Source organism: Lipotes vexillifer, unplaced genomic scaffold, assembly GCF_000442215.2.
Source record: "Lipotes vexillifer unplaced genomic scaffold, Lipotes_vexillifer_v1.1 scaffold491, whole genome shotgun sequence".
Lineage (NCBI taxonomy): Eukaryota > Metazoa > Chordata > Mammalia > Artiodactyla > Lipotidae > Lipotes > Lipotes vexillifer.
The window spans coordinates 1,336,202-1,361,457 of record NW_006770548.1 but is presented as its reverse complement, the minus strand read 5'-3'; the positions used below and the strand labels follow the sequence as shown (position 1 = coordinate 1,361,457).

General features: G+C 48.2%; 2 protein-coding genes and 1 non-coding gene across 3 annotated transcripts in view; 2 read left to right on the top strand and 1 right to left on the bottom strand.

Annotated features, from left to right (window-relative positions):
• The first annotated feature begins 2,800 nt into the window (after positions 1-2,800).
• On the top strand, positions 2,801-2,873 carry TRNAG-CCC (transfer RNA glycine (anticodon CCC)). Its single transcript has one exon. It is a non-coding gene; the product is annotated as a tRNA-Gly (tRNA).
• A 6,015-nt stretch (positions 2,874-8,888) lies between these two features.
• CIMIP7 (ciliary microtubule inner protein 7) lies at positions 8,889-19,689 on the top strand. The gene is made up of 4 exons (XM_007446191.1): positions 8,889-9,004; positions 10,900-11,013; positions 18,800-18,856; positions 19,272-19,689. The coding sequence occupies exons 1-4, from the start codon at positions 8,978-8,980 to the stop codon at positions 19,686-19,688; spliced, it is 615 nt and encodes a 204-aa protein (XP_007446253.1). The 5' UTR covers positions 8,889-8,977; the 3' UTR covers position 19,689.
• Positions 19,690-20,747: 1,058 nt separating this feature from the next.
• Positions 20,748-25,256, bottom strand: part of KLHDC8B (kelch domain containing 8B) — a 4,962-nt gene continuing 453 nt past the window's right edge. The window contains exons 2-6 of the mRNA XM_007446190.1: positions 24,026-24,535; positions 22,800-22,964; positions 22,238-22,462; positions 22,038-22,139; positions 20,748-21,601 (exon numbers count right to left, since the gene is read on the bottom strand). Coding sequence (XP_007446252.1) covers positions 21,405-21,601; positions 22,038-22,139; positions 22,238-22,462; positions 22,800-22,964; positions 24,026-24,401 — 1,065 coding nt within the window. The 5' untranslated portion in view covers positions 24,402-24,535 and the 3' untranslated portion in view covers positions 20,748-21,404. The remainder of the gene's footprint in view (positions 21,602-22,037; positions 22,140-22,237; positions 22,463-22,799; positions 22,965-24,025; positions 24,536-25,256) is intronic.

Here is a 25,256-nt window from a genome sequence, read left to right as displayed (position 1 = left end):
AATATATAGATGAGAAAAAGGTCTTTATAGAAGCATCCCTGCTAATAAACATAGAATGAATGGTAGAATTAGATCATCATCATTTTGGAGCCCTAAAGAAAATAAAGGATCTAGTAAATGATCATTAATGGCTGCTAAAACCAAGATGTGAAGGGCTGATAAGGGTACTTGATACTGGATAGATCAGGCTGGCAACACCTAAACCTCTGGATTGATCTTTTCATCACAAAGAAAGATCCAGACTTAGTATGCACCTCCTGATGAGGTTGAACAGGAGGTTCTCAGCATTAACAAAGAAGTATACATACCAAAAATATTGAGCCTTAATTTGATTAAGCTTCTAGATGTAAGGACCAGTTTACAGAAAATACAGGGGTTAAATGGCACAAAATGAATGCAATCAGCAAAATCCAGAGAGTGGGAAAATCTACAGTTTAAATGACCCTATTCTTTCAACCCATAAAAGGCAAGAGGAAAGAAGGTGTGGAAGACTATAGATTTAAAGAGATGTATAGGGACTTCCTTGGTTGCGCAGTGGTTAAGAATCCGCCTGCCAATGCAGGGGACATGGGTTCGATCCCTGGTCTGGGAAGATCCCACATGCCGTGAAGCAACTAAGCCAGTGCACGACAACTATGGAGCCTGCACTCTAGAGCCCCCGAGCCACAGCTACTGAAGCCCACATGCCCTAGAGCCTGCAGCCCAGGCACAACTACTGAGCCCACGTGTTCTAGGGCCCATGTGCCTCAACTACTGAGCCCATGTGCTGCAACTACTAAAGCTCGTGCGCCTAGAGCCTGTGCTGCACAGCAAGAGAAGCCACCACAATGAGAAGCCTGCTCACCACAACAAAGAGTAGCCCCTGCTTGCTGCAACTAGAGAAAGCCCGTATGCAGTAACAAAGACCCAATGCAGCCAAAAAAAAAAAAAAAAAACCAAAAAAAAAAAAGTTTTTTTAATTAAAAAAGAAGAGATGTATAAGTCACATCAACCAAGTACACTTGACCTTGAACAATGCAGGGGTTAAGGGCACCAACCCTCAGTGCAGTTGAAAATCCAGGTATAACTGGCTCTCCGTATATGTGGTTGCTCTACATCTGCAGTTCCACATCACAGGACTCAACTAACTGCTTGTGTAGTACTGTAGTATTTACTATTGAAAAAAATCCACATTAAAGTGGACCTGTGATGTTCAAACCTGTGTTGTTCAAGGGTCAACTGTACAGGTCCACTTATTCTGGATCCTGAATTGTAGGAAAACAATCAAGGAAATTTAAACATTGACTAGTTACTTAATAATATTAAGAAATTGTCATTTTAAGTATGATCATGATATTTTGGTTATGATAAAAACAGAATCTTTATATATACCTAAGTTTTAAATGGATGAAATAATCTAATTTTTTTGTGCTTTGTGTTAAAACAATGGAGATGGGCTTGGGCAGCTGGGGAGGGGTACAGATTGGCCTTGGGTTGATAATTGATGAAGCTAGGTGACAGGTACATTGGAGTTCATTCATCAAGAATCTCTACTTTTATATGTTTGAAATTTCCCACAATAAAAAGTGAATAAATGAATAAATACCTTGTATTAGGTGACAACTCCCAAAGTTGCTACCTCTAGCCCAGACCCTTCTCCTGAACTTCAGACTCCTATATTCAACTGCTGACTTGATATCTCTACTTGGATGACTAATATGCACCTAAAACTTAACATATCCAAAACCGAGATCATTATCTTTCCTCTCAAACATTCCCCATCTAGTCTTCCATTCTAGTTAATGGCAACTTCATCTTTCCAGTTGCTCAGGCCAAAACCTAAGAGTCCTCCTTGACTCCTCTTTCTCAAATCCAATCTTTAGGCAAATACTAAGGTAATTCCTACAAAACATATCCAGAAATTTAACTGGGTATCCTGTATTTTTATTTGCTATATCTGACAACCTCATTCCACTGCCACAAGCTTGGATTACCGCAATCCAAACTGGTCTCCCTGATTTCACCCTTGTTCCAAGTTATAGTCTCTTCTCTAGGAAAGGGTGGAAGTTACTCTAACCATAAGTCAGATCATATTAGCCCTTTGTTCAAACTCTTCACTGCAGCCAGAGTTCTCATGGTTTTCTTCTGTGTCCTCTGCAGTCTTCCTTAACCTTGCCTCTCTCCCATTTACACTCCATTCCATACCTTTATGGGGCTCCTCACTATTGCTCTCCCTTACTTGATACACACCAGCTTCAGATCCCTTGCCCATTCTGTTCTTTCTTGGTCTACTCCTTCCTCAGATATCAGCATAATAGGCTATCCCACCTCCTTCAGGTATTCTCTCAAATTATTCAAAATTGTAAAACCTCAATAATCACTATGGGGAATACCCTGGCGGTCCAGTGGTTAGGACGCCACACTTCCACTGCAGCAGGGCATGGGTTGGATCCCTGGTCAGGGAACTAGGATTCTGCATGCCACGTGGCACAGCCAATAAATAAATAAATAATCACTATGTCTCTCCCCTGCTTTTTCTCCACCCTATCATTCTAATACACTACATATTTTATGAATTTATCTTATTTTGCCTGTCTCAGCATGCACACCCATGCCTACCAGAATGTAATTAAAGTTCTCTGAGGATAGGAATTTTTGTCTGTTTTGTACACTGCTGTATCCTCAAAATCTAGAAATTGTGCTGGCAAATAATAGGTGCTCAGAAAATATTTATTGTTAAATGAGTAACTAAATGGGAACTAAATTACGACAATGGAGCAAATCTTTCCAAGTATCCACAAATTTAAAATATATGGAGACTTCCCTGGTGGTCCAGTAGGTAAGACTCTGCACTCCCAATGCAGGGGTCCCTTGTTCGATCCCTGGTCAGAGAACTAGATCCCACATGCGTGCTGCAACTAAGAAGTCTGCATGCTGCAACTGAAGATTCCTCATGCCATAACTAACACCCGGCACAATAAAAATAAATAAATAAATATTTAAAAATATATATATATGATTTGTTTTCAGTTATTGCATTTCAACTCCCTAATCACAAATTTTATTATATATTTTAATAAAGGAGATGAAATAAATATGGGATTCCTGAGTCCCATGTTTACTTATTTCTTTGATAGTCGAGTTTTTTTCTTCCATTCACACTAGCAGAATTTCCTCCATCTAACGTCTAGATTTAGAATCCAGACAATTTTTGGACTTCCCTGGTGGCACAGTGGTTAAGAATCCGCCTGCCAATGCAGGGGACACGGGTTTGAGCCCTGGTCTGGGAAGATCCCACATGCCAGGGAGCAACTAAGCCCGTGTGCCACAACTACTGAATCTGCACTCTAGAGCCCACGAGCCACAATTACTGAAGCCTGTGTGCCACAACTACTGAAACCCACGCACCTAGAGCTTGTGCTCCGTGACGAGAAGCCACCGCAATGAGAAGGCAGTGCACAGCAACAAAGAAGAGCCCCCGCTTAACGCAACCAGGGAAGACCCAAGCACAGCGATTACCAAACGCAGCCAAAAATAAATAAGTAAATAAATAAATTTATTAAAGAAAAAAAGAATCTAGACAATTTTATACATATCACTATAAGGCCATTATTTAAGGCCATTATAACTACATATAGATAATAAATCCTCTATTGTCTTCCATTTCTGTTTATGCTGACAGAGGAGAGTAATTTATATAGCATGTGGTTTGGGGTTTAGAATGACTACTCCCTAGGTTCCAGACCTAACTTACTCTTGAGGTTTCTTAAATGTGGTTGAAGAAATTCCATGGTTACAGCGACTATGCTTAACGACCACCTGGGGCTTGATGTGTTCAGTCTCAGGTTTACCTGTCCTCTCTGCATTCACCTGTCACCATGCTATCTGTATACATGCTTTTTTTTTTTTTTTTTTTTTTTTTTTTTTTTTTTTGCACGTGGGATCTTAGTTCCCCGACCAGGGATAGAACCCACACCGCCTGTTGTAGAAATGTTAACCAGTGGACCGCCAGGGAAGTCCCAGGTGTATACATACATTTTTTTATCCCGCGTCTCCTGCAACGGCAGGCGGACTCTCAAGCACTGCGCCACCAGGGAAGCCCTGTATACATGCTTTTATATTCTCAGAGGGCAACGCTCCTTGCAGATGCTAGTACAACAGTAATGAAGAGGTAGTCATTCTTAGGTAGGACCTTAGCCATTCTAAGGTAAATGAAAACTGAAATGCACACTTTAAAAACTTTCAAGGGCAGAGTTCCCTCTCTCTCTTATTCCCCAATCCCATTAAAGGAAGCATAAAAGGAAGAGAAAGGTTTCAGTGCATGCGACTATTTCCACAAGAAGGGCCTTGGCACGGTGATGGGCAGGGAGGAGTATGTGGGCTGAAGAGGGTGTCCTAAGGGGCACAGAGCCCTCCCATCTGACCCGGTCTTCAACTCTAAGAATCCTGAGGCCACGGTGCGAGGTCCTTCAAGGCCCCCTACGGCTCCTCCATTTGGCCACAGGTTAAACTAATTTCTCACTCCGACTTTGTGGCCCCTCTGGCCTCCACCAGGCCTGCCTCAACCTCGCGTACAGTCACTCTCTCTCATTTTCAGTCTCTTCTTTTCTACCAGGAGACATGCCCCAGAGTAAATCATTCCCTGTCGTTTCCAGAGACCTCCAAGGGATTTTCCGTCATAATAATCAAAGACCAATCCCAGTGGGTTTCCCTGGTTTCCGGTTCACCCTGACATCCGGGGCGTTCTCTCTTTCTCCTGTCTCTGAGGCAGGCCAGGAGGCCGTGGTCTCCAGCGCATCTGGCGAAAACAGCTCTCCAAGGATAAGCACAAAAGTCAAGTCCCTTGAAGAGCCAGGCTGGTCTTTCATCACAGGGAAAGGAAGGGCGACTAGGCACTCAAAGGTAAGACAAGTGGAGAAGCCAGCGCCCTGGGAAACTCCTCGAGATCCCCGGGAATCCCGAACCCATCCGCGAGGACCCGACGGCTCCCCAACCCCCCTCCCCGACCTTCACCCCACCCCGCTCCAGCCCGCCCTGTCCAAACCCCTCCGGCCTCCACCTCTGAGGGCCGGCTCGCGCCCGACCTGGGGTTGCGGGATCTGCCTCGAGGCCACTTGGTCCCGCAGAGGCAGCCTAAGCTGTGTGGCCACGCCCCCAGGGCGCGCTCTGACCAATGAGAGTTACTCCTCGCCCCCTGGGCCCCGCCCCCGCTGCGGCAGGCTGCTAACGGTTTTAACGGTCCTAACGGTTTCAACCGTTAACCATTTAATCGTGGGCCTGGCCTGCTAACCTACATTTCGCCGAGCACCAACACACCCACCCACGCGCACCTCACGAGATGGACCCTCCCACCTCCACACTCACACCTTGCAGTCCACCCACCCCTCACCAGGCATCCTTAGCCGATGAAGACCCTCTCAGTAGTCAACGCACGGTAGTTATAGATGGCTGGCTAAGTCATGAAAAGGGATGAGATCACCAATGAAGGAGTATGGATGGAAAAACAGATTGTATTGAGTCCTGGGACACACAACGTTTAGAGGCTTAGATGAAGAAAAAGCAGCAAAGGAGCCAGAGTGGGAGTGGTTAGGGATAGGGGAGGAACCCCAGGAGGGTGAGGTGCTGTGGAAGCCACCTGGACCATCCTTCAAAGAGGAGGAGGTTAGCTGTGTCAAATGCTGCTGATGAGTCAAGGAAAATGAGGAGTGAGAATTAATTATTGGTGACCTGGAAGGGAGCAGTTTTAGTGATGTAGTGGGGACAAAAACCTGATTGGTGTGTGGTTTCAAAAGACATTGCTGATAAAGGACTAGTATCCAAAATCTATTAAAAAACTCAACAATAAAAAAATTAAGTTGGCCGAAGAGCTAGACACCTCCCCAGAGAAGATACACAGATGGCAAATAAACATATGAAAAATGCTCAACATTATATGCATTAGGGAAATGCAAAATAAAACAGATAGCCCTATGCAACTTTAAGAATTGCCAAAATCCCAGAATGCTGGCAACACAAAATGCTGGTGAGGCTGTGGAGCAACAGGAACTCTCATTTGTTGCTGATGGGAAAGCTGAATGGTACAGCCACTTTGGAAGATGTTCTGGCAGTTTCTTATAAAATTAAATATACTCTTACCATATGATCCAGCAGTCATGCTCTTTGGTATTTACCCAAAGGAGATGAAAAGTTATGCCCACACAAAAACCTGCACATGGATGTTTACAGCAGCTTTATTCATAATTGCCAAAACTTGGAAGCAATTAAGTTGTCATCTTCAGTAGGTGAATGGATAAATAAACTGTGGTACATCCAGACAATGGACTATTATTCAGGACTAAAATATCTATCAAGCTATGAAAAGACATGGAGGGAACTTAAATGCATTTTACTAAGTGAAAGAAGCCAATCTTGAAAAGGCTACATACTGCAGGATTCTAAACAGTATGACATTCTGGAAAAGGCAAAACTATGGAGATAGTAAAAAGATCAGTAGTTGCCAGGGGTTAGAGGGGGAGGGTGGGCTGAATAAGTTGAGCACAGAGGATTTTTAGGGCAGTGAAACTATTCTTTTTGATACTATAATGGTGCATACATGTCATTATACATTTGTCCAATCCCATAGAAGGAACACCAAGAGTGAACTCTAAGGTAATCTATGGACTTTGGGTGATAATTCTGTGTCGATTTACGGTCAGCATTTATAATAAATGTACTATTCTGTATGTGTGAGAGCAGGAGGTATATGAGAAATCTATGGACCTTCCACTCCATTTTGCTTTGAACCAAAAACTATTAAAAAAGTCTATTAAAAAAATAAATTAAAAAAAAAAAGCAAGAGGAGAGATTTGGCATATCCATACAATGGAAAACTACTAAGCAATAAAAAGGAATGAACAACTGATAGGCACAGTGACATGGATAATTCTCAAAATAATTATGCCAAGTGAGAGAAGACAGACACACAAAAGAGTACATACTGAATGATTCCACTTACATAAAGTTCTAGAAAATGCAAATTATAGTGACAGAAAGCCAAACAGCAGTTGCCTGAGTGCCATAGAAAAGGAATACTAATGGGCAGAAAGAAACTTTGGGGTGTGGATATGTTTACTACCTAGATTGTGGTTATGTTTCATAGATGTATACATAGATCAAAATGTGTCAAGTTGTACAATTTTTTTTTGTTTCTTGGCGGTGCCCTGTGGCTTGTGGGATCTTAGTTTCCTGACCAGGGATTGAACTTGGGCCCTCGGCAGTGGAAGTACAGAGGCCTAACCACTGGACTGCCAGGTAATTCCCTCTACAACTTTTTGACTTACCATTTTTAAGATTTATCTCTGTGGATTCAAGTATCTGTAGCCAGACCTACTAGAGAATGGACTTGAGGATATGGGGAGGGGGAAGGGTAAGCTGTGACAAAGCGAGAGAGAGGCATGGACATATATACACTACCAAACATAAGGTAGATAACTAGTGGGAAGCAGCCACATAGCACAGGGAGATCAGCTCGGTGCTTTGTGACTGACTGGAGGGGTGGGATAGGGAGGGTGGGAGGGAGGGAGACGCAAGAGAGAAGAGATATGGGAGCATATGTATATGTATAGCTGATTCATTTTGTTGTAGAGCAGAAACTAACGCACATTGTGAAGCAATTATACTCCAATAAAGATGTTAAAAAAAAAGTATCTGTAGCCAATTTATAGTAACTCCATTATTTCATTGTTTGATTATAGGCCAATTTTCTCATTGTCCTCTTGATAAACATTCAGCCTGTTTATAGTTTTTCCCCTATACAGATACAGCCATGAACATTTTTGTAGTTGTGAATACATGTGAGAGGGGATCTCCAGGGTTACTATACTAATAGGGTGGACTTTCTGGCTAGTAGGGCTTGTGCCAGTGACAAAGCCCTACTGAGTGTTTCCTGTTTTTGAACTTTTCGTTGGCAGAGTTTTAGAGGCTAATCGCCAGCTTCTTTGGGTTAGTAAAAGGAGTGAACTGTTCATGTCCCTGTGTTATAAATGAGAGAGACAATAATCTGCCCATGGCTAGCTTGGGATGGAACCATGGTGTCAGATACTTTCATGCTGCTTCTTTTGCTCCTCTGTTATGTTCTCTCCTCCTTCACTTGGGCCCTTGTAACATTCACCAACATTTGCCACCAGTTAGTGTTCCCAGTCACCACAAACTTCTGAGAAGTTGATAGAGCCTTATTCTTTTCTTTATATATAAATTTATTAATTTATTATTGGCTGCATTGGGTCTTTGTTTCTTTGCCCCTTGGAGGGAGGGAGGCTGGGGGGACTACTTTACATTGCGGTTGCACGGGCTTCTCGTTGCGGTGGCTTCTCTTGCTTCAGAGCACGGGCTCTAGGCACGCGAGCATTCAGAAGTTGTGGCTCCTGGGCTCTAGAGCATAGGGTCAGTAGTTGTGGCACGCAGGTTTAGTGCTCCCCTGCATGTGAGATCTTCCCCGACCAGGGCTTGAACCCGTGTCCCCTGCACTGGCAGGCAGATTCTTAACCACTGCGCCACCAGGGAAGCCCAGATAGAGCCTTATTCTGAAGCAGCATTTTTATCCTAAGAGCTACCAGCCCCTTTAGCATTTCTTCTAACTCCATGAAATGTGTTATAAATTTATATCCCTGGCAGTATGGTTACAGTTTAAAAAATGCAGGATTTGCCTGTAAAATGTTTGCTATTTCATTGACTGTGAGTTCTTCAGACTCCACTGTGGAGCCTTATATGTTTATATAAGAACTCTCCCAAGCTGTTAATGCTGAGGGACAGATTTCTCTCAGAGAGAAGTAAGAACAGAGCAGGAAGCACAAAGGGGTAGCAGGCTGGGCACTGCCTCACCAATCAGGAGCATTGTGTAGTCACAATATCCCTTTGTCACTAAGCAACAAGAAGTTGACCTGCTGAGATGCTCTTTCTCCAGAAGTAACCTCAAAAAGACAAGAGGAAAGTTTGCCTTTTCTGCTCCTTTCCCAGAAAGATGCAAAGTGCTTTAGTAGGCTCCTGGGTAAGAGTGTACTTTACATTAATCCTAGCCCCTGGCCCTGGGGTAGTACCTGAAATATGAATTACTCATGAGAGTAAAGTGAGAATGGTTTCATCCAGCATCCAGGCTAGAGGAGGACCCCAAAATGCCCACTCCCCCTCTGCCATTCTGAGGTCCCCCTACAGCTTATCTAGTCTTCCTGACACCATGCCCTCTTCCATGTGTCCTGGTCTCATGCCTGGATTAGCTGATCCTCTTGGTCCTCTGGCCACCCCATTTATTCCCAGTCCTTTGTTTGATCCCCCCAAACTTCTGTAGTTTGACTGCTCTCTAGACTGGGAACATCTTGAGGCTAAAGACTGCTTTCTTCTATCTGTATGCTCCATGCCTGGAATATAGTAAAGGCCCAGTAAATACTGTTGAAATAAACTGAATAGAGAGAAAGGAGTGTTTGACAATAGTAGAAGGATAGACAGATGAGTTGGATGACCCAAGCCCTCAGTGGGATGAAAAGATAAAGGGCTTCCCACTTAGGAGCCCACTTTGATGGCCAGAGGCCAGCTGGGAACAGGTTCTTTCTACTCAGGACTATGATCATGGCGTGGACTAGACACATTGTCCTCTCCAGGGGGTATTCAGGACAGTGAGGTTGGGCCATAAGAGTTCCCTGGCCAGACATGGTCATCCATGTTGTCAGCCTAATGACATCAGCACAGTACAGCTTCTTATACCCCCAATAGGTGCTCATTTCTGTCTTCTGCCAGTCCTTGTCTCTGAAATTCTCTCCAGAAGGTATCCACTGGTGGTGAAGTACTTCTTTGGGAAAGTTCATCCTTTGTTTAAGTTCTCCAGTTTCAGAGGGTGCCCTACTTGCCCCAGAATAACAAAGTGTGTAGCAAACAGGTGTTCTGTGACTTTGTCAATAGATGCAGAATATGTATCCATTTAATCCTGGCTTTTCAGTGACCTTTGACCTCTATTAACAATGCAGGGAAGACAATGAAGGGGACTTCCTCTCAGATCCCCCAGGGAAGGACCACGCTACTAGATGGTGGCCCTGTTCTCAAAACTCTGCTCAGTGCTTCCTAAGTCACCCCAACTCAGAACCTGTCTGGTCCCTTTCCCTGCTGAAGTCTTCCCTTGCTCTTGGAAGAGAATCCATATTCCTAACCCAGTCTAGGTCCTGTCCCTCCCTGACCTCGCCTACTTCTCCTCCTCTTGCTCACAGCCTTTTAGTCAATAAGGCCTCTTTTTTTTTTTTTTCAGTTCTTCCAACACAACTCTGTCTCTGGCCTCTGAATCTTTGCACTTGCAGTTCTCACCACATAGAGTGCTCTTCTGCTGCCCCTCACATGGCTGACTCCTTCCTTCAAGTACCGCACCCATTGTCATGAGATGCTGTCCCTACTCCCTGTCACTCTTGATCTAGTCATCAGGTTCTTTCTTTCCTGACTCTATTCACTTGTTTTACTCCCTCACCAGAAGGAAGGTTGATAGGGGCAGGGTCTTTCTGTCTTTTCACTGCTGTGTGTGTCCCCAGCCCATATTAGGACCCTATTGAAGAAAGAGAGAGAGAGAGAGAGAGAGAGAGAAAGGAAGGAACAGGGGGAGGGAGGGGGGAGGAAGGAAGGAAGGAAGGGGAGGGAGGGTGAGAGGAAGGAGGGGAGGAAGGAAGGAAGGCACCCTTTCCTTACAGACATAACCCTCCCAGGTGGGCCAGCACAGCTGAGGCCAACTTTTCTAATGGTGGATGGAGACACCTCTCTGTTGGCCCCTCTCCAGGGTGTCCCTCCTCCTCTGATTCTTTTTATTCTGTCAGGAACTCCCAGGAGAGGCTTCTAGCTTGGAGGCTCTGAGGTCTAGGACTCAGGGTGGGGGTTGGGGTGGGATTCACCCTCAAGCCTGCCTTGTTACAGCACAACAGTGGCTTCTATGGGCACTACAGAGGCCAATTCAAGTGTGAAAGTGCTCAAGAATATCGCCTTGCAGCCAAGCCCCAGCCCCCAGCAGTGTTCCTGCAGCGCTGTCAGGTACGAGGCAGCCCTGGGTGCAGCTGCCACGGCTGGGCCAGATTCTGCTTCTCTTAGGCCCCAAGAGCAATATCCTCAACCCTACCACAACTGGACTTACACTTGAGGCCAGCCTATCCCCAGGACTTGCATGAGGCCTGGCCCCTCTTCCCTGAAATGTCAGGTCCTCCCCCTATAGATACGTGGGTGGAGAAGAGCCAGTACCAGGCTGGACAGTTTTGCTCACTGCTCCTTCTAGATGGTGGAAGAGTCAGGGTCCAGGTGGGGTGCGTGACCATGGAGAGAGAGCCTCCAGGACCCAAGAAGTAAGCCTTGAGTTTTGCAGACGGCTGTCCTTCACAGATTCCTTGATGCCATGAAAGTCAATGGTCTAGCTCACAGTCAGCCTCGTAGTCCAGGGGCTCAGGAGTGAGTACGAGGCCTCCTCTGGTCAGTAAAACAGCATAGAAAGTGGCAGGTATCCACCCCCATGCCTAATCAAGGAGGACTGGAAAGGAGTGATGGCAGAATTGGCCTAGGGTGGCTGGAAAAGGCTTCCAGATAACAGGAGAGGGACGCAGGGCTGCAGGCCCTCCACTGCTTCCAGGCCTGGAGACAAGGAGGGGACACTGAGCATAGTCAGGGTCCCAAAAGTAAAAAGCCCACTCAAAACAGGAGAACTCAGGAGGGTATACATATAAAGGAGTAGGTGTGGGAGCTTCAGGGAAAGGCATTCTCACAGGATGGTAACAACCAAGTGGTCAGTACTGCTGGGCCTTAAGGAACAAGGGGAAGGCATGGCTCCTAGAACCCAGAAGGAGAGAGTGGTATGGAGAGGGCTCTCCTGAGAGAAGTGGTGATTTCGGGTAGAGAGACACAGCCAGGTAGGGGCGGGCCTGGAAGGGAGCCAAGAGAAGAAACACCTCCTCCCTCCTTCCCTCCATCTCCTTTCCAGGCTTCCTTTCAGGTCAGAGGGAAGTCAACCTGGTGAGAAGTATGCTCACATCAGACTCCTGGGAAAGATCAGGGTGGAGGAGGGCTGAGAGGGACCTGGAGGTGTGCCTGGAACATGCTCCGCCCACTGCAGCTTCTTATTGCCCAGCCTCTAGGCAGGTCCTACTTGACTGGCCATCTGGATTCTCTACAAATTGCTTTCCCAGGCCAAGAGCAGGGTCTTGGAGTCTGCCGTGCTACAGAGCTTGAACTTCCTTAGCATACCCAGTTGGAACAGCTGCCTGGTACTGCCTACTGAGCCAGGCCCAAATGCAACTCCAGACTGCTCGTCTGGGGCCACCTCCCTTGAGAGAGTGATGAGGTCTGCCTAGTACAGGGACAGAGATAACCTGGGCACTTCCTGCTGGGTGTCTGTAGTAGTCCTCAGTGGCAGCCCTCATCCCAAGGACCTGAATGTCCTCTTAGTCTGTCCCCCAGGAACAGAGTAGAGGACATATTTGGGGACATATTTTGATTGAAGTTAAGTCTTGTTACATGTTGGCATTATCAGCAACCCCAAAATAGCATGGTCTGTGTATCTTGGGCTTAGGTTGTACAAATGCCAAGTCTCCAGACTCTTTCTAGATCTAAAGCTGTTTTAATTAGTGGGACTACTCAGGGAAGGTGCACATTCTTTTTTCTTATTTGCTGAGAGATACCAAGTGTCAGCTGGCTGACTGCAGCTATTCTTGTTGAAAACCTTTCCAAGATGTAGCAGCCACTTACGTTTAGTTTGGGGCAGGTAGAAATTTTGTCATTCAGATGCAAGAAGATTCTTTTTTCTTTTTATTCTTCTTTTTTAGTTTATTTCTAGCCTTCACCTGTCTGACTCTTGGGAAATGTAATCCTGGTCTTGTTTGTACTTAAGGTCAGGCCAGAGTGCCAGGGCTCATGGTTGGAGGCAGGTCCTTCGTTGGTGGTGCCATGATTGCTGTGTCTCTGCCTCTGCCCCACCCCCCACCATACCTCAGTCTGCCACAGGGACTCCTCACTCAGTACCCCACTAATTGCACACTGCCCAGCCTCCAGAGAGACCCTTAGTCCTCCCACAGGCAAACATTGACCCATCCCAGGAAACCTACTTCTCTTCCAAGGTCTCTTTAGCTCAAACCCTAGCCCAAGCCCTACCTGCTCAGAGACCACGGATTTTACCACCTGAGTGGAAAAGGAGCTTTAGATGGTTTAGAAGCAAAGATGCAGGTGAAATTCTCCTCAGGGACAAGAATACTTAGAACTGCCTGGGTGGAGAGGAAATGACTGCACTTTTCACTAGACTCCCACAGTTGTGAGAATAAAACTCAAGTCAGTGGGAGTCGATAGATTATCCTGTCACTGTAAGAATAGTGAGTTTCCAAATTCAGACCTGCCTCCAACAGCAGAGGCATCCACATTCTAGGGCTGTGTACAATTTTAAACCTAAGGGTAGAGATGGGGGAGGGATTGGGGGGGGCAACTGGAACATGCCCCAGACCTCCAGATTTTTTAATTGAAATTTTTTTTGAGATGGTTGTAGATCCAGAAACAGTTGTAAGAATTAGTAAAGAGATATCCCTTTTACGCTTTGCCCAGTTTCCCCCAATGGTAACATTTTGCATATCTATAGTAAAATATCACAACTGGGACGTTGACATTGCTGCAATCTACCTATTTCATTCATATTTCCTCATTTGTGTGTGTGTATTAAGATCTATAAAATCTTGGAATTCTCTGGTGGTCCAGTGGTTAGGACTCCACACTCCTCAGCCCTCCACTGCTGAGGACCTGTGTTCGATCCCTGGCCAGGGAACTAAGACCCCAGAAGCCACGTGGCATGGCCATAAAAACCCATAAAAATCTATAAAATCTTTTTTTTTTTTTTGCGGTACGCGGGCCTCTCACTGTGGTGGCCCCTCCCGTTGCGGGGCACAGGCTCCGGACGCGCAGGCTCAGCGGCCATGGCTCACGGGCCCAGGCACTCCGCGGCATGTGGGATCTTCCCTGACCGGGGCACGAACCCGTGTCCCCTGCATTGGCAGGCGAACGCTCAACCTCTGCGCCACCAGGGAAGCCCTATAAAATCTTTTAAAAATTAATTTTAATAACAGTATAGCTGATTTACAATGTTGTGTTAGTTTCTGCTGTATAGCAAAGTGAATCAATTATACATATACATATATCCACTCTTTTTTAGATTCTACTCCCATATAGGTCGTTAAAGAATATTGAGTAGAGTTCCCTGTTCTATACAGTAGGTTCTTATTAGTTATCTATTTTATATATAGTAGTGTGTATATGTCAATCCCAGTCTCCCAATTTATCCATCCCCCTGCTTTCCCCCTTGGTAACCATAAGTTTGCTTTCTATATCTGTGACTCTATTTCTGTTCTGTAAATAGGTTCATTTGTACAATTTTTTAAGATTCCACATATAAGTGATATCACATGATATTTGTTGTTCTCTGTCTGACTTACTTCACTCTGTATGACAAGTTCTAGGTCCATCCATGTTGCTGCAAATGGCATTCTTTCTTTTTATGGCTGAGTAGTATTCCATTGTATATATGTATCACATCTTCTTTATCCATTCCTCTATTGATGGGTATTTAGGTTGCTTCCATGTCCTGGCTATTATAAATAGTACTGCAGTGAACACTGGGGTACATGTATCTTTTTGAATTATGGTTTTCTCCAGATATATGCCCAGGAGTGAGCTTGTTGGATCATATGCTAGCTCTATTTTTAGCTTTTTAAGTAATCTCCATACTGTTCTCCATAGTGGCTGTTACCAATTTAAATTCCCACCAACAATGTAGGAGGGTTCCCTTTTCTCCACATCCTCTCCAGCATTTATTGTTTATAGATTTTTTTCATGATGGCCATTCTGACTGGTGTGAGGTGATGCCTCATTGTAGTTGTGATTTGCATTTCTCTAACAATTAATGATGTTGAGCATCTTTTTGTGTGCCTCCTGGCCATCTGTATGTCTTCTTTGGAGAAATGTCTATTTAGATCTTCTGCCCATTTTTTGATTGGGTTGTTTGTTTTTTTGATATTGAGCTGCATGAGCTGTTTGTATATTTTGGAGATTAATCCCTTGTTGGTCACTTCATTTGCAAAAGAAATAAAAAGATCTATAAAATCTTATCACCTGTGTAGGTTTGTGCATCCACCACCACAGTCAAGATACTGACCAATATTACAAGGATCCCTGGTCCTGCCCTTTTATACCCATCAGCCTCTCATTCCTCCACCCTTCCCCTGTCCCTAACTGCTATTTTTCCTCCATTTCTAAAATTTTGTGACTTCAGAAACATTATGTGAATGGAATGATATAGCATGCAACCTTTGGGGAATGGCTTTTCTTGCTCAGCATAATTTCCTGAAGATTCCTCCAAGTTGTGTGTATCAACGGTTCAATTTCCATTACTGAGTATTATTCTGTGGTGTGTATATAGCAGTTTACTTAACCATCCATCTATTAAAATGTATCTGGGCTGATTCCAGTTTTTACCTCTTACAAATAAAGTTGCTATGAACATTTGTGTACAGGTTTTTGGGTGAACATAAATTTTCATTTCTTTGGAATAAATACCTAGGAGTGCAATTGCTGGGTCATATGATAGTTGCAATTATTTATTTATTTTTAATATTTTATTTATTTACTTATTTGGCTGCACCGGGTCTTAGTTTCGGCACACGGGATCTTCGTTGCCACGTGAGGGATTTTTAGTTGCAGCATGCAGGATCTTTTTTTAGTTGTGGCATGCGGGAGCTTTTTGTAGTTGCAACATGCAGAATCTTTTAGTTGCGGGCATGCAGACTCTTAGTTGCGGCATGTAGGATCTTGTTCCCTGACCAGGGATAGAACCTGGCCCCCTGCAATGGGAGCTCAGAGTCTTAGCCATTGGACCACCAGGGAAGTCCCCGTAGTTGCTTTTAAGTTGTTTGTTTGGTTTTTTAATGTGGATGGAAAATTTTTTTAATTGAAGGAAAGATTCTTTAAATTCTATAGCACTTTACAATTTTCAAAAGTTTCACACACATAATTTCATATAATCCCATAATAACTTTTTTTCTCCTACCCCTATATTGTACCTCCTGCATGTTAAGTTTTTTTTTTTTTAATTTTCAAACTGTTTTCCAGAGTGGCTGTTTTACATTTTACATTCCCACCTGCAATGAGCAAATGATTGTATTTCTCTGCATTCTCACCAACATTTGGTGTTGTCTCTATTTTTTATTTTAGCCATTCTGATTGATGTGTCATGATAGCTCACTGTGGGGTTTTTTTTTTTTTTTTGAGTGTGTTGGGTCGTCATTGCTGTGCGCAGGTTTTCTCTAGTTGTGGTGAGCGGGGGCTACTCTTCGTTGTGGTGTGCGGGCTTCTCATTGTTGTGGCTTCTCTTGTTGTGGAGCACAGGCTCTAGGCACGCACGCTTCAGTAGTTGTGGCACGTGGGCTCAGTAGTTGTGGCTTGCAGGCTCTAGAGCACAGTCTCAGTAGTTGTGGTGCATGGACCTAGATGCTCCTTGGCATGTGGGATTCTCCGGGGCCAGGGCTCGAACCCGTGTTCCCTGCATTGGCAGGCAGACTCCTAACCACTGCACCACCAGGGAAGCCCTCTCACTGTGGTTTTAATTTGCATTTCCCTAACGTTCAGTGATGGTGAACATCTTTTCATGTGTTATTTGCCATCTGTATATCCTCTTTGAAGAAATGTCTTCATGTTGTTTCCCCATTTTCTAATTGGATTTTTTATTTTGCTGTTCAGTTGTGAGAGTTCTTTATACATTCTAGATACTAGTCCTTTATTGGATATGTGATTTGCAAATATTTTCTCTCAGTCTGTAACTTGTCTTTTCATCCTCTTCACATGGACTTTCACAGAGCAAAACTTAAAAAAAAATTTTGATGAGGTCTAATTTATTGACTTTTTTTTCTTTTATGGCTCTTGCTTTTGGTGTCACATCTAAGAACTCTTTGCCTAGCTCTAGATTCTGAAGATTTTCTATTTTTTTCCTAAAAGGGCTCTGGGTTTTTAATCTCTTGTGTCAGTTTGCTTTATGAGGAATGAAAGGTAAGGCCAGCTGGCTTCCTACCTTCATGGAGCTTTCATTCGATTTGGAGAACACCGGCTGTCTAAGGCAGGAGGTCCCAATAGGGGAGCTTGTTAAAGGCTCCACCCCAAAGATTCTGGTTCAGGGATCTGGGATGGAGCTAGCCCCTGACTTTTATCTAGGAACTTATTGTCAGCCATTGCTCATATCCCAACCCAGCCAAGATTGGACTCACCAGATCAGGTACTTCATTCTGGTCTGCAGCAGGAGAAGCTGAGTGGCTGAGGTGGAGGGACCCTGGGGGCAGAGACCAGGCACAAAGGCAAGGTGGACGGTCTTGGGAGAGATTACTGCTGAGGTCTAGGGGCCTGAGAGGTGGTCTCTCCCTGCCTGGGGGTGGGGCATGGCTCTCTGGCCCCAACTGGGCTAAAGCAAATGCCCTGGGGATCTTCTGTCCCTGTTCACTGATTTAACAGCAAATATGTATTGAGCACAGTGCCAGGCTCAGTGTTGGAGTTATTGATGTGAGTAAAACAGACAGTAACCGTGCCCATGAGGTGATTGTGTTCTAGTCAGGGGCATCGGATGGTAAACAGCAACATAATACATAGTAATACAGTATGTTAGAAGGTGAAAAATGCTGGGTTGGGGTGATGGGACTGCTGGTGTAGTAGTGGTCAAGGAAGGCCTCCCAAGAGGTAGGTGAGAGGGAGTCATGGCCAGCTGGGAGAAAAGTCCCAGGCAGGAGTAACTGGTAGTACAAAGGTCCAAGGTGGAAGTAGCTAGTGTATTTGAGGAACAGTGAGATCGCCAGTGTGGCTGGAGGTAGTGGAGGAATCAATATCATGTGGATCTCATGGACCACTATGATGACTTTGACTTTTATAAACATGAGGAACTGTTGTGGATTTTTGGCAGACAAGGAGTGGGATCTGATTTACATATTAAAAGAGTTATTCTGCCTGCTAAGAGGACAATAGACTGGAGAGGCAAGCTTGGAAGTAGGGACACCAAGTGGGAAGCTCTTGCAGTAATTAAGGCATATGGGGAAGGTGGCTTAGACCAGAGAAAGCAGCGGCCATGCTGAGAAGTGGTCTGATCCTGGGTACATATTGAAGGAAGTATCAGCAGGATTTCCTGGCACACTGGATGTAGAGTGTGAAAGAAAAGAATCAAGGGGACTCCGAGGTGTTTGGCAAGATCTAGCTGCTGTGACCTGAGCTGGGGGAGGCTATAGGTGGGGTGGTTTTGGGGAATGATCCAGAGCTCAGCCATGTGTTTGGAGATGCCCGTTAGACATTACATGGGAATATGGAGCAGGTGGTTGGCTAGTGAGTCTGGAGTTTGGGAGAGAGCTCAAGCTCTAAAGAGAACTTTCAGTTTCCAGGTGGTATTTAGGGCCAAGAGGCTGGGTTGCTGATGAGAGAGTGAAAGAGAGGAGGAGAGAGCTGGAGCCTAGTCCTGGATGATCTAAAGGACCCAATGTGAAACTTAAACCACTGCCCCACTAACGGCAGGATGTCCTGGAAAATGCCTCAGCCCCTTCCTCAATCAGTGGCCCCAGAGGCTTCTGCTTTGAGAGCAAGTGCTGGGATGAGATGTTCCAGGAATGAGGTGTTGCTTTAATTTTTATCTGCCCTTTCAGTGTGTTGGCAGTTTAGCAGTTTAAGGGTAGTGGCTCCTGGCAACTTCCCTCCATTATGGGGCCCTGAGTTAGCATCTTGGGGACAGGTAAGCATCATCTTTCCCCATTCATCTTCTTTTTCACTGTCTTTCTAGGAGCCAGCGCAGCAACATTTCTTCTCCAAGCATGACAACCGCACTTCCTTTGACAAAGTGAGTGCTAGAGAGAGGAAGGAAAATGGGCAGACTCCCAGCCTAGGTTGAAGTTGAGGTAGGGTGGAGGGGATAAGACATTGCAGGGAGAGAGGGCTCTTTATACAGACAGAGGAGTATCTGTCTTCCTGACAACCTCTTTCTTCTGGGAAACAGCCCATTCTACAAACAGATGTACCTCTGCTTTGGTATCCCCCACCAGCTTGCCTGACAATGTGCAAATATCTTAGGAACCACTGACTTTCTGGGGGCTTCGTTCACTCTGGAATGGAAGGCATGACTGGGGATGCAGGCCAAAGAGGCTGGGGTCCAGGCCAGGGAGGCCAGGCATCACCAGGCAGGCTTGGGTATAGGAGGGGCCCAAGGAATTGCCTGGTGACAGGACTGTGGGCCAAGGGCCTGTACCATTGAGGAGGGCCCCTACTGCCTGCTACAGGGAATCGGAAGGCGGAAAGACCTGGAGCGCCTGTGGCAGCAGCACACCTTCCTGCGCTGGGCACCGTGTGAACTGGAGGTGCGCCAGCCACAGCCCCTTGAATCCTCCTACCAGGCTGATTTCCGGTCAGGGCCAGGACTCAGTGACCTCCTCCAGCGCCTTGTCCACTTTGTGCAGATCCAGCCTTCCCGTGCCAGCACCACCTACCAGCAGAACTTCTGCCAGCCATCCCGTGGTAGCCATTGTGGCAGTGACAACATGGGGCCCCAGGCCCCAGTCACCAACACACTGCCTGACCTCTCAGGGATCCCAAGACACAAGCTGCTGCAGCATTACCTTCATGCTGGGGTCTCTGAGTGTCTAAACTGGTCCAGAACATTAAACAAGGACAGCTAACTCAGTGGCCTGTCTGTGCTTGCAGCCCAAGAGATCTCAGAGGCTGGAGAGCAGTAAGGCACAGCCAGGCCCTGCGCCTGGCTCCTATGTTGCTTGTGCCATGGAGCCTTGTGCAGCCTTGTGCTGGTTGGGGGAGGTGCTGCCTGGGGAGTCTTGCCAGTGAGTGAGAAGAGGTAAGGCCTGCAGGAGGCTAATGGTCCAGGAGGGTTACCTTGGCCACAGCAGGTGGGTTCCAGGACCCCAAATCCATTCTTGCCACATACTCAACTGTGAACCCCTTGCAATCAGTACGGCTGCAGGGAAAGCAGAGTCAATGGTCCCTACTAGTGGGCAGCAAAGACTGGAGGAGGAGGCAAGGGCTGGCAGCTTTGCTTTTTCTGGGAGGCTACTGCCTCTAGGGGTCTGGTGAGTGGCAACACAGTCATGCCTAAGAGACAGCTTCACCACAGCTGGGACAGAGGGACAGCCCCCACTGGACACAACCCCCACCCCCGCCACCAGAGGTGAGCAGAGGCTTTGAGGATGCTGCGTGATGTGAATCTTGAGGTCATCCTGATCCTATGGTATTTTGTTTGTTTGTTTGTTTTTTGGTTTTTTTTTTTTGCAGTACGCGGGCCTCTCACTGTTGTGGCCTCTCCCGTTGCGGAGCACAGGCTCCGGACGCGCAGGCTCAGCGGCCATGGCTCACGGGCCCAGCTGCTCCGCGGCATGTGGGATCTTCCCGGACTGGGGCACGAACCCATGTCCCCTGCATCGGCAGGCGGATTCTCAACCACTGCGCCACCAGGGAAGCCCTGATCCTATGGTATTTTGTTGCAGTTTTCTGAGCTCTTCTATGGTCTTGCTGTGAGTGCCCTCTAACAGCCAGGGCAATAGGGGATGGGGGTCATCCTACGTCACCAACAGAAAACTGAGGGTTAAGTGGGACTAAGACACCAGGACACTTTGCAGGCAGAGGCCAGGTCCTAAAGGCTCCTCTAGACCCTCATCCCCTGAGAAAGTTGAGGGCCAAGGGCTCAGGGGCAACGCAGGAGTCCACACCAGAGGCCATAAGCCAGATTTAGCAGCACTTTTACTTCCACATCTGAACTCCCTGGATCCTCACAACAGCCCTGTGAGGTAGGTAGGGCAGGAAGGTTTCAGAGATCCCCATTTATAGATGAGGATGCTGAGGCACAGAGAGGTGAAATGACTTGCCCAAGGTCACACAGCCAGCAGTGTAAAGGGCCCAAAGCCACCATTCTTCTGGCCCTCTGGAGGTCCCCACATCCACTCCTGTACCCCTCTGTGTTCCCACCCTCTGTTACCTCTTCTGAGTCCACAAGGGCCTTCAAGGCAGGCTGACAGCTAGGACTTTTCAGGAACAGCCATTGGGGAGGGCCTGATCAACTCCAGGTAGGCACTGACCTGTGGGGCAGGAGGCCAGCTCTGCCCTCCCCCACTTCCCAGTTGGACAGAGGGCCCAGTAGGTTCCAGAGCAAGGGTGAAGCTGGGCATGGTCCGTGAATGAATGGGAGTAAAGGTGGGTATAAAGGTACGTGTGTCCTTTGCTAAAGATGAAGGCCACCCCCAAGTCCCAGACACAGTGTCTCAAGTGCCCCACCCTGTGCCTCCCTCATCCCACAGAGCCACAGTGAGCTTTCTCAGCAGCAAAAGGAACCACAGACATCTGCTTCTGGCACTGAACTGCTCCAGTGGACAGGTCCCATCAGGCATTCAGACCCCATCACGCAGACACAGTGCCTCCACAGCTTGACTGGGACCCTGGGCCACACCCCCGATGGCAAACAGCCGGGGCCCAGCCTGCAGACTAGAACAGGAGCAGCGGGCCGTGGGCATGGCAGGCAGTGCCTCCCAGCGCCGCCGTGCAAGGCTGAAGCCCTCCACAGAGCCCAGAGGGCACGGCTGGTTTCCTGCAGGAAGAAGACAGATGTTGTAAAGGGCACAGGCTGCAGGGGCTCCAGCTCTTTTTCTCCCTGAGCTCAGAGCATGGCCCAGCATGCGTTACCCCAGGATGGGCTATCCATGCGTTGCTACTCATTGCCCCCATTTCATCACTCATTCATTTATTCATTCACATTTCTATTTCTCCATTCATTCAGTGGTCATTTGTCCTGTTTTTATCTCCTAGGCCCCTGCTGGTACAGAACCCACAGTTAGGTGCTGAGAGACACCCAAAAGCTGAGCCAGGCAGACCACCCACTGACTGTTTTACAGATTGGGAAAGGGAAGCTCACAAAGCCCTGACCCCTCGAGTACCTAGAGAAGGGCAGGAGGTGGTGCTCACGCAGGGGGCTACTCTTTCCTGTCTTGGGCTCCCCTCCTATCCCTAGCCCCACAGAGACTCACCAAGGCCCCCAATGGCCACGACGTGGTCCCCAAGTGAGCCAACCACAAAGTCGGCCCTCTTATCCCTCATGCGCAGGCTTCGGGGCAGCTTGGTCCAGGACCCTGCAGGGGAGGGGAGGTCAGATCTAGCCCCCTCACACACACTGCACCCCTCCATCCCATGGAGAGTGGGAGAACAGCCCAGACCAGCCACTGCTCACCATGCTCCAGGTCGAACATCTCCACAGTGTTGACAAAGTGTGGGCGGGAGTAGAAATTGTGGGGCCCGGGCTGCTGCAGGCCACCCAGGCTAAAGACGCTGCCTTCGGCCATCACGCAGCCGGCAAAGGCCCGGCGGCTGGGCAGGCTTGGGTGTCGGGTCCAGGTACGGGCCTCCAGATCAAAGGCCTCAAAAGCAGTCACTGGGAGTTTGCCCTGGCGGCCCCCTGCCAATGGAATTGGGGCACCTGGGAGGCAGCCCAGGAGGCCTGGCAGGCTCTTCCTTTACCAGGTTGCTGAGCCTTTACCACTGCCCACCCCAGCTACCCATACCCAGCTGTGTGCACACCAGGGCACAGATCAACCGCAAAGATCCTTAGGCACTGGGGTTTGGTTTTCCAGCCTCAGCAGGACCACCAGAGGTCAGAGCCTCAGAGCAACCCTGGCTCAAACCAACAAAACTTCTCTTGTCCCACCATCCCAGACTAAGCTTGATCCCAGCCAACCTATACGGATAAGTGCTTTTGGACTTCCGGCCAATTTTCCACATCCCCAGGTCCTTACCCAAGACATAGATCTTGTTCCCGTTCAGGAAGGTGGAGGCCCCGTAACAGGGTGTAGGCATCGAGGGCAGCGAAAGCCAGCAGTCCCGGCGGGGTTCATACACCCGAACCTGGGCCTGGGGGGTTGTGTCAGGGCCCATTCCCCCCAGTGCATACACCATACCATCTGCAGAGAAAAGAGTAATACAGACTATCCCTGGGCCTGGCCACAGCACTCCACCCTGACAACAGCCCTGATCAGGCCTGGAGGTGGCTTAGGACACACCTATGTATGGTACCCCTCCCTGGCAGCAGAAACCCTCCTGCCTGCCTGGAGTGGGGGCTGAGAGAGCTAGGATTCCCACTCTGGCCAGGGCCCCTTCAAGTGAAGAGCAGGAGGCAGCCAATCTAATTATAAGCCGTCTCTGTCTCCCTGGAGACGCTATGGCAACCAAGTCTGGCATCCAAGCAGGACTGGTGGTCAGACCTGGAGGCCACAATGTAGGGACTCTCATGGGGGAAGGAGGGTGGGGGATGGTTTAAGCCAGGGGTGGGGGCCATATGGAGATCTGTTCAGCATGGAGCTCAGACTGGGGAGGGGGCTCTGGGGATCAGCTGGGGGGCTGGGAGAGGAGCTTGGGCCTGCAGGATGGGGGTGCTGTCCACAGGCCTTCTGCCAGCACTTCTGTACCCTGCCCTTTCACTACAGTAGGTTCTTGCCCTATTATACTCTCAGGGTCAGCTGGGGGCATGTCTGGGGGCCTTGGGAAGACAGCCAATTAGCTAGGGGCTTCCATGGCAACTGCCTCCAGGCCAGCTTGGCTTTTGTCCATCTCAGTCTCCCTGGTTTGTTTGTGTGGCACAAGGAATTTAAGCACTTGCTGGGCTCTGAGCCAAGGCCCTGCTCCCATCCCCCTCTCCCAGACTATTTATAACTGTGGGAGTCATTGGGCCACTACTCCTTGTCTCTTACAGAGGGGGAATGGGGCAGGGAGGTGGCTTGGGCCTCCCATCATGCTGGTGGCTAGCCTGGGCTCTGACTCCCACCTCACAGCTGGAAAAGGCAGTTTAGGCTGCTGCTAGCGCAGCTCAGAGCTAGGTAGGGAAGGGTACAAGAAACAAAGCCATGTCCAGGGCACCCAGGCAAAATTTACAGCTCTTGCCCAATCTCTGAAGGTAAGGGACCAAGTCAGGAAAGAATGGAGGGTGTTGCGGCACCTGAGGGACCTTCCTTGGGAGGCCACTCACCTCTCTCCACAGTTGCAACCCCCATGGCTGCCTGAGGTAGGGTGGCCCGACGCTCCCAGCGGCCCTCGTCAGCCAGGAAGGCCTCCACAGCAGCTACCGGGCTCTGGCCCTCATCCACACCGCCCACCACTAGCACCTGCTTGCCCAGTACCACAGCAGCCGCACCAGCCCGGGCAGTAGGCAGGGGCGCCAGTGCCAGCCACGTATGTGAAGCCATGTCCAATGTCTCGGCAGTGTCCAGAGGCAGTCCAGCTCGGCCACAGCCCCCCAGCACTAGCAGGTGCCCATCCTGGTATGCCACTGTACCATATACCCGGCAGGTGGGCATGGGTGGGAACACCTGCCAAGCAAAGGCCCGGCCACCTCCTGTAGCCATGGTGTTCACCTCCAGTGGCAGGCCATGCTATCTGCTCAGGCTGCAGGCCTCACTGAAGGGCATGATGGGGCCGCATCTTGACTCTACCAGGGCTACAAGGGAGTGTGGGGCCAGTCCAAGGACTTTGCTTTCACCTAGAGAAAAGAGGGAAAACAAAGGGTCAGAGCCACTGACCAGCCCCTCAGGGTACAGATGAGCAGCCTGGCCTAAAATTGCTGGTGGGAAAAGCAGAGGGAGGACACACCTCCACTGCCTAGCACACTGATGTGGAGGCCCTCCTGGAGTGGGAAGGAGGGCAGTCTCCCAGTTACCCAGGCAACTTCCCGACTTGCTATGGGGCTTGAGGGATTCTCCTCCCATACCTTGCCCTCACCTAGTTGCTCCCCGGTTGAATCTAGGTCTAGGTGGGAGGTAAGGTGACTAGAATAGGACTTTCCACCCTAGCCCCCTTCCCTTTGCCTCAACAATCCTCACCCTGGTGCTCTGCATCAGTGGAGTTTTACTGTACCCTCTCCCTTACTGGCTTCCAGTGTGCTCTGGGCAGCCAGCAGGGTCTCCAACCTGCTGCCAGGGATCAGAGTCCAGGGTATCCTTAAAACCCCTTTGGGAGCCATTCCATAGACTGCATCCATTCCCACCGGCAAAGGCCAAGATCAGGGTGTTTGAGACTGGGAGGGGAGGGGCTGGAGGCCAGAGTCCAACATTTCCCCTCAAGATCTACCCTCAGGGGTTTGCCCATGCCAAGTCCCCAGAGGCCTGCCTTCTTGGTGTCTGGGACTGGGAGGGGGATGATTTTTGGGAACCCACGAGCACTGGACTCTAGGTTCCCAGAGTCCAGGGCGTTGCCAGCAGGAA